Consider the following 12307-nt stretch of genomic DNA (forward strand, 5'->3'; position numbering starts at 1 on the left):
ACTTCACTACTAAAATTTGATTATTAAAAACACACATACTATATTGTCTTAACTACAAATGGAGAACGTTATCAAACACTTCATCCAGTAGTTCTGCTCCATCATTCATAGACTCCCTCCCCAAAATAACAATATTGACCCAGAAGTACACTTTTTTAATCAAACTTACAAATAAAGGACACTTTAATTGTTTACATTCATTATGAAACCAACAGTACATACCCTGATGGTGTAATGGATGGTGTTTTGTTTCTCATACTGGGATACTACTAAGGTAAATATATGGGGCCCTGGAGAGGTCAGCTTTATCTTGGTCAGATAATGAGGACTGTTGATCCGAATACCATCAATATATGGAGGAGGATCAGCTGAAAAATAAAAGGATGAACACTTTTCCCTGATCAAAAAAATCCCCCAGCTTGGTAAACTTCTAAGCCATTTTCTATCAGTGAATTTTGCCAGGAAAATCAGATTGTTGGTACTAAGGCTAGACTGTAAGCACACCTGAGTGCTCTCAAAAGAATAGAGCCTCAAGATTTGCTCATAAAAAGGACAGGTAAGAGCAACTATCATTTTCAGGAGAGGTACATCACACATGACAGGACACAAATTCTGCACTTGAAAGTATGGCTTAAATCCCATGACTTGCAAGAACTGCTTATCAATCTCCCACCAATGTCACTACTCAAAGACGACCTACTGTGATTATGTTGAAATTTGAAGAGAAAGATAAGGAACATTTGAGCACTCTTTAAAAATTTCTGAGGAGTCTGTTCCTTCTCCATTGGCTGGACAGTTCTGGAGTGCAAGCTGCCAAAATCTTTGGCCACTGGGTAAACAAGACTTTAAAACATGTTAATTTCTTTTAACTAAATCACACACAGTTTCTCTCTCTCTCTCCATGTTGTCCTCCCGCCCCCCCCCCCATTCTTGTGATCATTACACACATGAAGTTGCATCCCACTACCAATGCAAATGCGGTACTTATTATAAACCTCCCAAATACTTGCTTTTACAATTAGACAATGTTATTTGGCCTCTAATTGGTTCTTTTGAGACTTCTTTTAGTTTCAGTGAAGCAGGAACAAGTCTAACCAATTACTTCAATAGGCCCAGGATCAGGTCCTTTTATTTTCTTCCACAAAGCAACATGGGAGAGGGGAAAGGATTAATATAAAACAATGAGAAGCTTAGGAATGGGAAATCTCGGCCTCACTGCTAAAGGATTAACCTGCTTTGTTCTGATCTCATTTTAACAGATGGTAAAAATAATACTGCAGATTGTCCAATCTATTTCCATGGAAAAAGGTTTTAAACAAGTTTGAGCTTGTGAGGTTAAAAGTTTATAGAAGAGTTTGGGTAGCAAGACAAAAGATATGAATCATCCAGTTCTTGCTAGTGGTCTTGCAGGAAGACTCTTTCAAGCACAACTGAACAATTCCCTCCACTATACAAGTGCATTTGGTTTGCCTACTTGTTTTCAGTAAGACACACATGTAAAATAAGCACTGCTACAAGTACTAGCAACACCAGAAGCAAGTCTTGGGCCGTAAGGAGAAGCAGATGCTTTAACAAGATCAGCTCTTGCAAAAACAGGTAATGATTTGGTTAGATCTCAACAAATGCTTTCCGCAGAAAGACAGCTTGGATTCTAGGGGAACTGGTCACCAGAGTTCACTGAACAAGACCAGAGATGAACAATGCAACCTTTACCAGCCATTCCAATAGGAAAAAACCACACAAATTCCACTCTTTGGTGAAAAGAGCTTTAAAAGCTACTCTCTAATTAACTGTTGCTATTACCTGTTGAATGAGCAGCTACCTGAATGCAACTCTGGTTCTAAAGAGGTTCCCTATCTGTAAAAGCAACAGGCCAAATCCCACCTGCCTTAGGAGGCACATTTGCTGAATTATTCCAAGAAATATTTTTACAGAGATCTCTAACTTGATGTAAAGAATAAATAAAAATATTATTAGCTCTCCCTTAACATTGCCATCTACCCTATCCATCAACCTGGGCATTACCTTTACTTCCTGTGTCTCAACCTGTGTTTCAGATCTGCTATCTGTCTTGAAATAAAACAAACATGGCTTTTTCACAGCTACAACAAAGCTCCAAAAGCCAAGCCCCTTCTTCTCAAGGTGAGTAGAATCTGACCTATAACAACCAAGAGTAATACTTTGACAAATGTGAGCATCTGAATATTTTTCTTAAACATTCCATACCTGATGCTTTGAAATATGTGAAAGTATTCAGCTGTATCTCATCAGCTTGCTTAGGTACTTTACTAAGCCAAGTTCATAGAACAATTAACCTTAATTATTTTCATTTAGTGGAAGCTGTAAACCTTTAAATAATTTCACAAACATGGGAAATAATTATGCGATCAGATAAACAGAAGCACGACATCTGTTCCCTCTAAGCATTAACTACTGCCACTGCAAAATAAACAGAACAATAAAGAAAATGCTGCGCCAAAATAAGTGTCAGCAGGACTACGTAGACTTCGTAGTGTGCTTCCAACATGTACAGGTTGGTTTATTCCTTCAGTGTAGGCTGTTGAAGGTGGTCAAACAGAGCTAAACAACTATTTCAGAAGATTGACTCTCAGAGTGAGGCATCTCATTTTAAAGCAAGACGTGCCTTTCCTCGCCACAAAATCCTTTGCAATTCTTCATTTATTTCTACCAATCTTCTTGACAATTAAGGTACACTAACCTGGATAGTAAACTTTTTTGCCATCAGTCTTGTATACAACCATTGTAATGAATTCCCGATTGTGTGCAAAGTCATCCTATAAAAAACACAAATCAAGTAGAATTGTACACTTCTGTGGAAAGTAACTAATACTTAATCAGAATCAAGTACACATTCTACCATCTCCTTTGATCACCACATGGTATGATCTGATATTTATTGAGATACCTGATCCAATTCTTTTTAAAATACCTCAAGTAAATAAACTGCCACTAATTTAACTTAAAACAGCTCGGGCCCCAAGATTCAAAGTTACTTCAGAACCTTTATGGTGGTATATAATCACTTAGCTCAATTTTTACACTGGGTCTATTTCAATAATCTTGTTTGTAGGTACGTGTACCTGCTGAATTTAAGATTTTTACATATACAGAGGCATTCATACCTGAACATGAACACACAAGCAGTAATAACAGAAAGCTATATAGAAAGGTTTATGGAGGATGTTGCAGAACTCGTAATACAGAAAAAGAACCCGGCACCTTATCTGTGATGTGCCTGCTAAGCAGAACCCAGACGGCAGCACCACCTTGTGGACACTGGACCTCTAGCTTGTACTGAGGATTATTAGCCAGGCTGTAGGCATCCTTCACTGGACCTTGCTTTGCATCCCAAGTACTAAAAGTAATACAGACATGTTATTAGACGAGTAAGATACTAATTCGTGCTTTGAAAACGAAATTGCAAGTCCTACATATATACAGAGCTATCGATTATCAGTAACAAAGTTACTGAAGGCTAATTTTCTACTGCAATCTATGACAGTGGTTACATAATACAATTGCATCACAAGCATTATCTTATAGCTTTGTTTTATAAATGACTTTACTACAATACAAGTATGATAATAAAAAAAAATGCTAAATACAAACAGCTTAGCTGTTTGGTATGGTGACTGCAACCACACAAAGCATAGAAAAAGCTGAACCACTGAAGGAGCCTAGGCTACCTGATCACAGTCATATTGGTGATCGCATACACCAATATTAAGTGAAAAACACCTATGCTTTTGTAACCATAGAAATCCCCATATAAGCTATGGTTAGTTTCAAAAGCTTGCCAATTTTTTTACTCCAGTTTTTTATTGAGGTAATTTTTATTTAAAAATTTGATCTGTTTCATGTTTGGAAGCGTGCCTGCATGAAGTGTTAAAGATCTTTGAGGTACCGTATTGCAAAATCTGCCTGCTGCCTCATGAACTGTCTAGACAAGGAAAATACAATGTGAAAACATAAAAAGTGCTGATGACTGAATGCAAAGCATGGCACACTAGAAACAGAAGTGGATAAAGCTATTCATAAGTCCCATTGACCCTCCCACACTTTTCAAACTGCACAGCATGTGTGGAAGGCTGTGTTATCAACTAAGCTTCAAATTATCACCATCATTACTCCACTTTTTATAGCAGTAGCCACTTCCCTACACAGCAGTATGACAATCACTAATAATATAAGGAAACACAGACTAGTAGGTGAGCTCTGAGATTAGCATACACATTATCTCATCTTGCTACATCACCACAGTGTATTTTAGAATTAATTTCAACACAAATATGGAAGGAGCATTTACAGGTAGATCAGCAGTTGCAGTATGGATGAAGGAGGCTGTGCAGAGCTGACATACACAGAAACAGTGTGGAAGCGGTGGCAAAGTGCAGTATAGTGGAGTGGAAAAATAGAGAAACCCTTGCTTTCCAGAACCCAGACACCCACTTACTATCAAACTAGGTGACAAAGACTGAATGTGATAGATACTAGGTAGGAGACAGGTATCATGTTCAGAAAAAAATCAGCAGGCAAGGAAGATTACTTATGATAACTACAACTGGTGAAAACCAGAATTCGTTAAACTACCCTAACATCAGTGAACACACCCTGTGAAGACAACATGCACTGCACAAACAACTTGCTGCTGGCCAGGAAAATGATTTCCAAATAAAAACTAGGTCACTCAAGCATTGTCTGGTCACTGCTTAAAGACAGACTGCACAAAAATCTGATTTCTATTCTGATACAGAGATGGGGCACTGAGGTCAGAATCTGGTTACTCAACCTTAGGTCCACAGGAACATCACAAAGGTCACTAAAGTCCAATGATGTTATAGAAGTAGTCAAAAGACAAAGCCTGGACTGAGAATTTAAAAGTGTAAAGTCAGGCTCAGGGAGCATGGTTGGAGTTTAACCTCTTCAGCTGTAACTAGGAGGAACAGAAGGAAGGAAACACCACATCAGAACATTTAGTGAGGAAACGACACAGAAGTTTTCTCTTTTGGACCAACCTGTGAATACACGTAGATTCTTTAAAAAGACTTGGGTTCCAACTCAAATAAATAACATCATAGTACTGGCACAGGTCCTCCCAGGCAATCCAGAAAATGCCTACAAAGGAAATGCTGTTATTGTTTCCTTACCAGACACCTTGATTTCACTTGTTTTTCAAAAGTCTCTTTCCAGGCAAGTGATACAGCTTATATAAATGAACATTTCTGTAAAACTTAGTAGCAATGTCTGCATTGCCCAAATTTCTAATTTAAACTTAGCTCCCAAAACAAACAAGTTAAACAAGTTAGTCTCTGCTTATCATCAAGGACTTTCTGAAGCTATCAGAATGCTTTTCATTCTCAAGCACTCAGCAGAAGATATGAAAGAATCTGTTGTATTGAGAGACACATCATTAAGTGATTCTGACCTGCCTCCCCCTTTCCTAGGTTTCTGGTGGGGGGGTGTGGGGGTGGGAATTACATAGTCAAACAGGTTCTCACAATTCAACAACCTACTTCAGTAGTCATCCAGCACAATCAAGTATTCAATCAACACTGAGTAGATTCGAATGTATTTCTAAGATACTTCATCCAACACCTACATGACTTGCTTTGGCATCCTGAATCTGCTTCATCTTTACAACATTCTCATGCATTTATTCTAATTCTCCATAGCTCCCTTAATTGCAACTCCAGCCAACAATAATGCCTGCAAGCTGACAGATTCCTGATGAAATGAACTCTCAAAAGGTAAGAGCCTTATAAATCAAGTCTCTGACATAGGCAGTTGCAGATCTTGCAGCACTAAAAAAAAATGCAGTCATAATAGCTACACACTTAGACAACAAGACCAGAGCATAAATCCAGTCAGAAGAAACAACTCCCTTAAAATTACTAATGTAATTTATATTAAATTTTAACTACTAGATGTTACAGATATAAATTCCTTACTAAATTAATCAGTAAATAAATAATGAGCTAATCTCTTGTAACTGTCACAAAGCCAGGGCTGCTATTTTTATATTTAAATCAGAATTTTTCCTTATCAATAAATTCTATAGTTTAATGGGTTTGGATGCATACTGTTGTCAAAATAGAGTGGTACTGAACAAAAGGGCTCCCTCACAAAGATACACAGACAGCAAGTAGGATACTAAAAAAAAGAGTAGATATCTCTTTCTGAATTGTAAAACACAGCTTCTGCAGAATTTCTAAACTGCCAGCAACCTGCCCTTCCACCAACAAACCCACACTGACTTTCCAGATGCTACACTCTTCTGCTCCCTAGAACATGGGACAGGACAACACTGGGCATCACTCCAAGTGGCTTCTCTGGACAGTAACACAGTAGTACCACTGTCTCAAAGATCGATCTTAATCTACACTTACAGCTGGAAATAAAGTGTATGTAAAGATTTCTTTATAGACATATTAATGTAATGCAAGGGGAAAAAAACCACTTACCTCCAGTGCATAACCTCAAATACAGGCAAGACTAATTTGAATACTGATTATAGTAAGCACGTTGACACACATTTGCAAATATTGGAGGAAAAAACCCACAAAAAGTCTATTCATGTATTAAAAAGCAGCATTACACAGCTTACTGTCAGAATGTTATCTTTGCAATGTACTCCCCCATGCCCAGATACAGAGGTAGCAACACTTAAGCAAAGAGGTAATTTCTTGTCAATGAATTTGAGATATATTAAACAGTCCAGATTACTTAAACCCCAGACAAACCTGAAATGACAGATTTAAATACACAAACGCTTCCTAAACATTTGGGGCTATTTAGTTTCTAGTATTTGTTTTACTTTCCCTCTCCTTGTGCTTAAGCATTTCTTTCTACCTTCCAGCGGGGATACACCACAAAGATCTATATTATCTGAAAAGATAATTAGTTTTTAAACCTTATTACCATTGTCTATTTTCTGAGCTGTTCGTGGATCAAAGTTCAAGTATTTTTGTAAATCTGGGGTCCAGTTTCTTGTGTCATTTTCACTGTATCGTCCCTTCCAACGTAAGTGGCTCCAGGGATTTTTCAACTGAAGAAATCGAAGTCCCTAAAGAAATACAAAATAAAATTGCTGGATTCATCTTGTAAAGGTAATTTTGGTATTTATATTAACATGGAATATGGACCAACAGCTCAGGAAAATACAGCATCATTAAGCTTTCTGGAATTTCCCAATGGACCTCAAGACAGAATAAACTATATTAGCCATTAGAGCAAAAAAATCAGCAGCTACCCATTGCAGACAGGTTTCAAACAGGCATCTGGAAACATCTTCAGTTTTACTTGATACCTTATATTCTCTTATATCCAAGACTGCATACGCATGGGTTGGAACTAAACCCCATTTTTCTCCTTCCTCTTCAGACATCACCCCTGTTGCTGTTGTGATAAGGACATCTCCTTTGTGAAATCTGTTCAAAGAGAGGTGAAAAATAGCTTAATTAAAATCTTGCAAGTTGCAAACTAACATTTGCCAGACACTGTAATAGTATGTTTTTACACTGTCCATTAGTGTGACCATGCTTTTTAAAAACTGGAATACAAGTCAGCAGAAATCACTCCTGAAAAAGCTTGAGAAAGTAGAACTATTTTCTTTCAGTATTTAAGTATAGGCTTTAAGCAAAAAATTATTTTCATATAATTTCATATTTTTTGTAAATAAAAATCAGCATTTATCAACCTGAAGTTCAATCTGTGTCGGTTTTTAAAGATACTCTTCACAGATCATCAGCTGAACACAAATGTGGTTTCATCAACACTTAGCCAATCACTGCATATAGCAAATTAACAACTCTGTGACACCCCCAGGATTCTAAAGGAGCTTCCCAAAACCTGAAGAATGAGAAATTCATGCTTCTATATTTTTACAGGTGTTTACACTAACGTTTTGTGTCCCCCAGCATAGGCCTTACAGGGTCTGAATTGTCAACTCACAACAACTTGTGTTCTGAAATTGTTCTGAATTGCAATTATTAATTTCACAAAATTATTGCTGTGAAAACACACTAGCACATTTCCCAGCCCATGCTAAAATCCAAGTACATACTGAGCATTCCTAGACAGTTTACAGGATCACTGGACTATGGATCGACACAGTTTCAGTCTAGTACAGATGAACAATAGTGATGCTATAATGGCTAGATCCCATACTAATTGCAGTCACACCTCCAAATTGTGACACTGGAATATCTGAAAAGTTGTTGACAATCAACTTGAGAGCTCCTAACCAAATGAAAAAGCACTGTAGAAATAGAGTCACGCTCTTTTATCATAAATGCAGATGTTTCAGTCAACAGAATATCCCCCTTCTGCTGCACTAAAATGTGTAAGAAACTGGTAGCACAAAATTGTTTTGAAAGAAATCAAAGTACTTGCTAGCTGACATTTGTAAATTACAGCTATATCTTTCACCATAAGTAGAATTGTTATGGTAGGTCTGAAAAATCAGTATTGCAGTTCTGATAGTCTTTTGCTGCTCCTCCAGATTTACCAATGGGGCATAATAACCAATATCTTGTGATACAATTAGAAATACTATATTATATCTGCTTGCTAAGGACAGCACATCAATGCCAAAGTTCTGGGGAACTGTGTGGGAACACAGAACATGTTTCCTTCTACTTTTTAAACACTTCTAACATATATTGGTTCCAAGCTGCTCTTCTCTGATTCTATATTCTATTTTCTTCATCAAGAAATGGGCTACTGTCTTTTTTATTTCATATGTAAAGAAGAAAAATCACCTCAAACAAAATTCCACAATATTTTACTCTTCTGTTCTATCAAAGCCACTGATACCTTAATTCTTCTTCCAGAAAGTATATGGAGGTTTTACAAGGCACAATTTCTAGTAGTACCAAAATGCTATCAAAGGATCTGTGGTGATTGTACTGCTTTTACAGTGGTAACGCAGCTACTACAGAGCATTTTAATTACTTAGGAGAGAACAAAGTTCTACCTCTGATAAAGCATTCTGAAAGTACTATCTTTATTGAAAGCTTGATTGTCAGAGTGCATAGCAATTCTTTCAGGTATCCAACCAGTCAGTGCATGGAGATCAATATTCTGAAATGCAAGCATTCAAAAGAAATCAGAATAGATAATCCATCTATAAGCATATGATGTCTGTACACAAATTATAAAAGCGCCTTGAAAAAAATCAAGTATACACAAGTTACAATATAGCTCTACACACAAAAGGCTCAAGATTAAGGCTATATTAAAACAAACAAAAAAACTTATTTGATTAGTTTAGGACATTTCCAAATAAGCCTCAAAAAAAAAAAAGAAAAAAAAAAAGGCAGGACCAAGCTAGAAAAAGAACTCATGAAACAAACTGGAATTTCAGAGCAATGAAAGTGTAAGAGAATGATCAATCATGCTCAATTCTATGACGTGTTCTATTCATTTCATTGATTCACAGACTTTTAAAGCACAGTCTCAGAAGCACTATTTGGAACCTTGTTATATATGCATTTTAAATAATTTAAGTTTTACTTCTAAGGCTCAGGGTTTGGCTTTTATATTCTTTCTGCTAAAGCTGACACTGACATGTATTTCCATAAAAAGATGCTTTAATCTCCCCATTTAATCTCCTCAAAATATTGCTTATTCCCTTTTCTTTTGCTTTGTACTCCTCAAAGCAAAAGCAGAGACTATAAATGCTTGAAGTGTCAATAACCAGCACTGGTAGGTGGGAACTTGAGGAATTACAAGTACAACACAGCCAGTAAGTAACCCTGATTATACACAGAAGCTATAATACAGTTGAAAGCAGAGGGGGTGGAAAGGGTGGAGATTAAAGGTCACAAGTCAAGCTGTTTTTCCAGACAGCAAGTTAGAGGATGACAATGAGAATAAAACACAGCTATTCTCACCACCTTCTGTCCTCCAAAACAAAGGAGCCCAACACTGACATAAACATACATTAAAAAGTATACTACATTTCCCCTTATACAAAGCCACATTTGTCTCCATAATCATTTTTCAAAAGGTGTTGATTATCTAGTATACCCTCCAAGAACGCAATTATCAATACACCAACTAGAATGTGAACAGCACCATGAAATAAAAAATATACTGTTAAAATTTTAAAGAATTTTAAATTAAAATTAGAAATGCTTCCTAAGTAATGAATGAAGATTATGCAGGTTACTCATTTCAGTAAACTGGCCCTCTTTAAAAAAATAATTTGCATATCAGCCTAGCTGCAGTACAACGACTGTTTCTTTAGTAACCACATTATAGGAACCCATTACATATTTATGTAAATGAGTGGAACAATCTGATAAACGTTTCACAGATCAAAGTACTTCCTTCCTCTATAGACATGTACTGAATGACTGGCCTGTTCCTTTCCTAGCTGTCTCCCCTAGCTAATGAGGGAGAACTGTCCTATTTATTGAATGACAGTTAGAAACCAAAATCAGCAGTATTGATACGGGCAAAAAAATTATGACTTTACCCAACACTTTCATCTAGACTCTATATAAACACATACACTTCCCAACTGTAAGTGCCAATCCTGCAGTCAGAGAACTAAGATTAACTCTGCCCATCAAGATGCCTTGCTCACTCTATTTTGATGGAATACATCTCATCAAGTACAGCTAAGCATATTTGTGAAAGAAAGAAATAGAAAAAAAAATTAAGAAAACATCAAACCCAGTACTTGCCTTCCCAGGCAATTCATTTATTTCATTAGAAGGGCAGTTATTTGACCAAAGATTATCTAAGTGGAATTTTTGCCTCTTAGAAATAATCTAGTACTTACAGAATTTGATCCAGGAAAATCATATCCTCCCATGACCTTCATGTAAGCCTTTTCTATTAGTGATACCCATAATTCATTCTTATTGTTAGAATAAGAGCAGAGAAGTTCCCCACTATGATCAACAGGTAGCTGGTCATCTATGATTACCTGTGTGAAATAAACAAATGAAAAATCACCATAAAGCTAATAAAGTATTTGGGGAGATTTAAAAAATAAAATCAAACTCTCATTAATATATAGCTTCTCAGATAGCCAGATCTGATCATTGCTCTCATATGTGGACAACTCTATCAATCCTGCAGTGGTTTGCCCAAGTGAACAAGAAATTCTATTGCCAGCTTCTACTTGCACTGGTCCACTGGGTGACCTGTCATCATCTGCCTCGCCTTCCCCTATGTAAATGGGGATGATGACAGCATGCTCTTGTAAAATGTCTAGTATCTATTGTAAAAGGTAGCCACAGAAAAGTTCAGTGTAATTACCAGCATAAAAAGTAAAGAAAAGCCTAACAATATTCCTCACCTAATTTGGAAACAGAACACGGACTGTGCTTCATAACTACCAGAAAAAAAAAGTTATTTATCTCTAAGGAAGGAAACTATGTGTCACATCACTTTCATAGTCTCTAGTTCCAGATTTAAATTTCTTCTGTCTGGAAAGGAAAAACAACCCAAAGAAACGGTTGTGAAAGTATTAACATTTCTTCTTTAAATTAGGTAGGATATATCTGGCATTATTACAGATTGTTACTGCAGTATTTGTAGTGGTCTGAAACAGTTTTCCAAAACAGATGTTTCAGTTTCACATTGGCATTAGTCCGTTACCTATACAGGCTACCAACACAGCACATTTTCTGGTCAAATTCTATCTGCACAGGAATGAATAATCCTTTTCATAGAAGAGCAAATAGCCCTTCATCCTAACAAAAGGCCATTAGGAGATATGTTGGAAAGAGTATTAAGAGCAAGGCAAGCACATAAACGATACTTCCATGAAACATTCAGATTCCAGAATTTTGCAACTCAAGGACTTCCTGACCCAGAGGTTATTATCTTAGCAATTAATAGCCTTTGAGGAATTTCCCCTTACGCCCCCACCCTATGAATATGACCACTCAACTGTTGAACTCCCATGAATGTTCACTGGTCACTACAACTTGCAATAATCAGTGCTACAGTTAAGTATTATATGAAGAAATACATTATTCAATGCCTTTCTTTATTGCACTGAAAAGAAAATTAAGCCATTTGTGAGTTTACGAAATTCTGTCATGTATCTTCAGGCATCTCCTCTCCTTACTAAAAATCTGTGGTCATTTGAGTCATTCCTCTATGGTCATTCCATGTCTATACTCTTCCTGGATGTACCCCTCTGTACTTTTTAGTTCTGTAACTTCCTTTCTAAGATGGAATGGAAGAGTGGATTACTTGCACACCCTATCATAAACATGGGATGCATAATTTCGTTTCTGTATGGTTTTCATAATTCTTTTAAGCA

General features: G+C 36.7%; 2 protein-coding genes and 1 long non-coding RNA gene across 8 annotated transcripts in view; 2 read left to right on the forward strand and 1 right to left on the reverse strand.

Annotated features, from left to right (window-relative positions):
• SH3BP5 (SH3 domain binding protein 5) overlaps window positions 1–12307 on the forward strand; it is an 83160-nt gene that overhangs the window by 63593 nt on the left and 7260 nt on the right. The gene's annotated exons all lie outside the window — the stretch shown is intronic.
• Window positions 1–12307, reverse strand: part of CAPN7 (calpain 7) — a 43515-nt gene that overhangs the window by 16420 nt on the left and 14788 nt on the right. For 5 of the 6 annotated variants that reach the window (XR_012653926.1, XR_012653924.1, XM_075053646.1 and 2 more), the window contains exons 10-17: window positions 10811–10957; window positions 8996–9102; window positions 7328–7448; window positions 6940–7084; window positions 5037–5136; window positions 3241–3376; window positions 2720–2795; window positions 223–368 (exon numbers count right to left, since the gene is read on the reverse strand). Coding sequence is in view for 4 of the 6 variants with exons in the window: in XM_075053646.1 (XP_074909747.1) it covers window positions 223–368; window positions 2720–2795; window positions 3241–3376; window positions 5037–5136; window positions 6940–7084; window positions 7328–7448; window positions 8996–9102; window positions 10811–10957 (978 nt within the window). In the remaining 2 variants the exon portion in view is untranslated. The remainder of the gene's footprint in view (window positions 1–222; window positions 369–2719; window positions 2796–3240; window positions 3377–5036; window positions 5137–6939; window positions 7085–7327; window positions 7449–8995; window positions 9103–10810; window positions 10958–12307) is intronic. The other variant, XM_075053681.1, reaches the window with a different exon arrangement.
• On the forward strand, window positions 1850–8643 carry LOC142043092 (uncharacterized). The gene is made up of 3 exons (XR_012653937.1): window positions 1850–2142; window positions 5694–5768; window positions 7402–8643. It is a non-coding gene; the product is annotated as an uncharacterized LOC142043092 (long non-coding RNA).

This window comes from Buteo buteo, chromosome 2 (genome assembly GCF_964188355.1).
Source record: "Buteo buteo chromosome 2, bButBut1.hap1.1, whole genome shotgun sequence".
NCBI classification, from domain to species: Eukaryota; Metazoa; Chordata; class Aves; order Accipitriformes; family Accipitridae; genus Buteo; species Buteo buteo.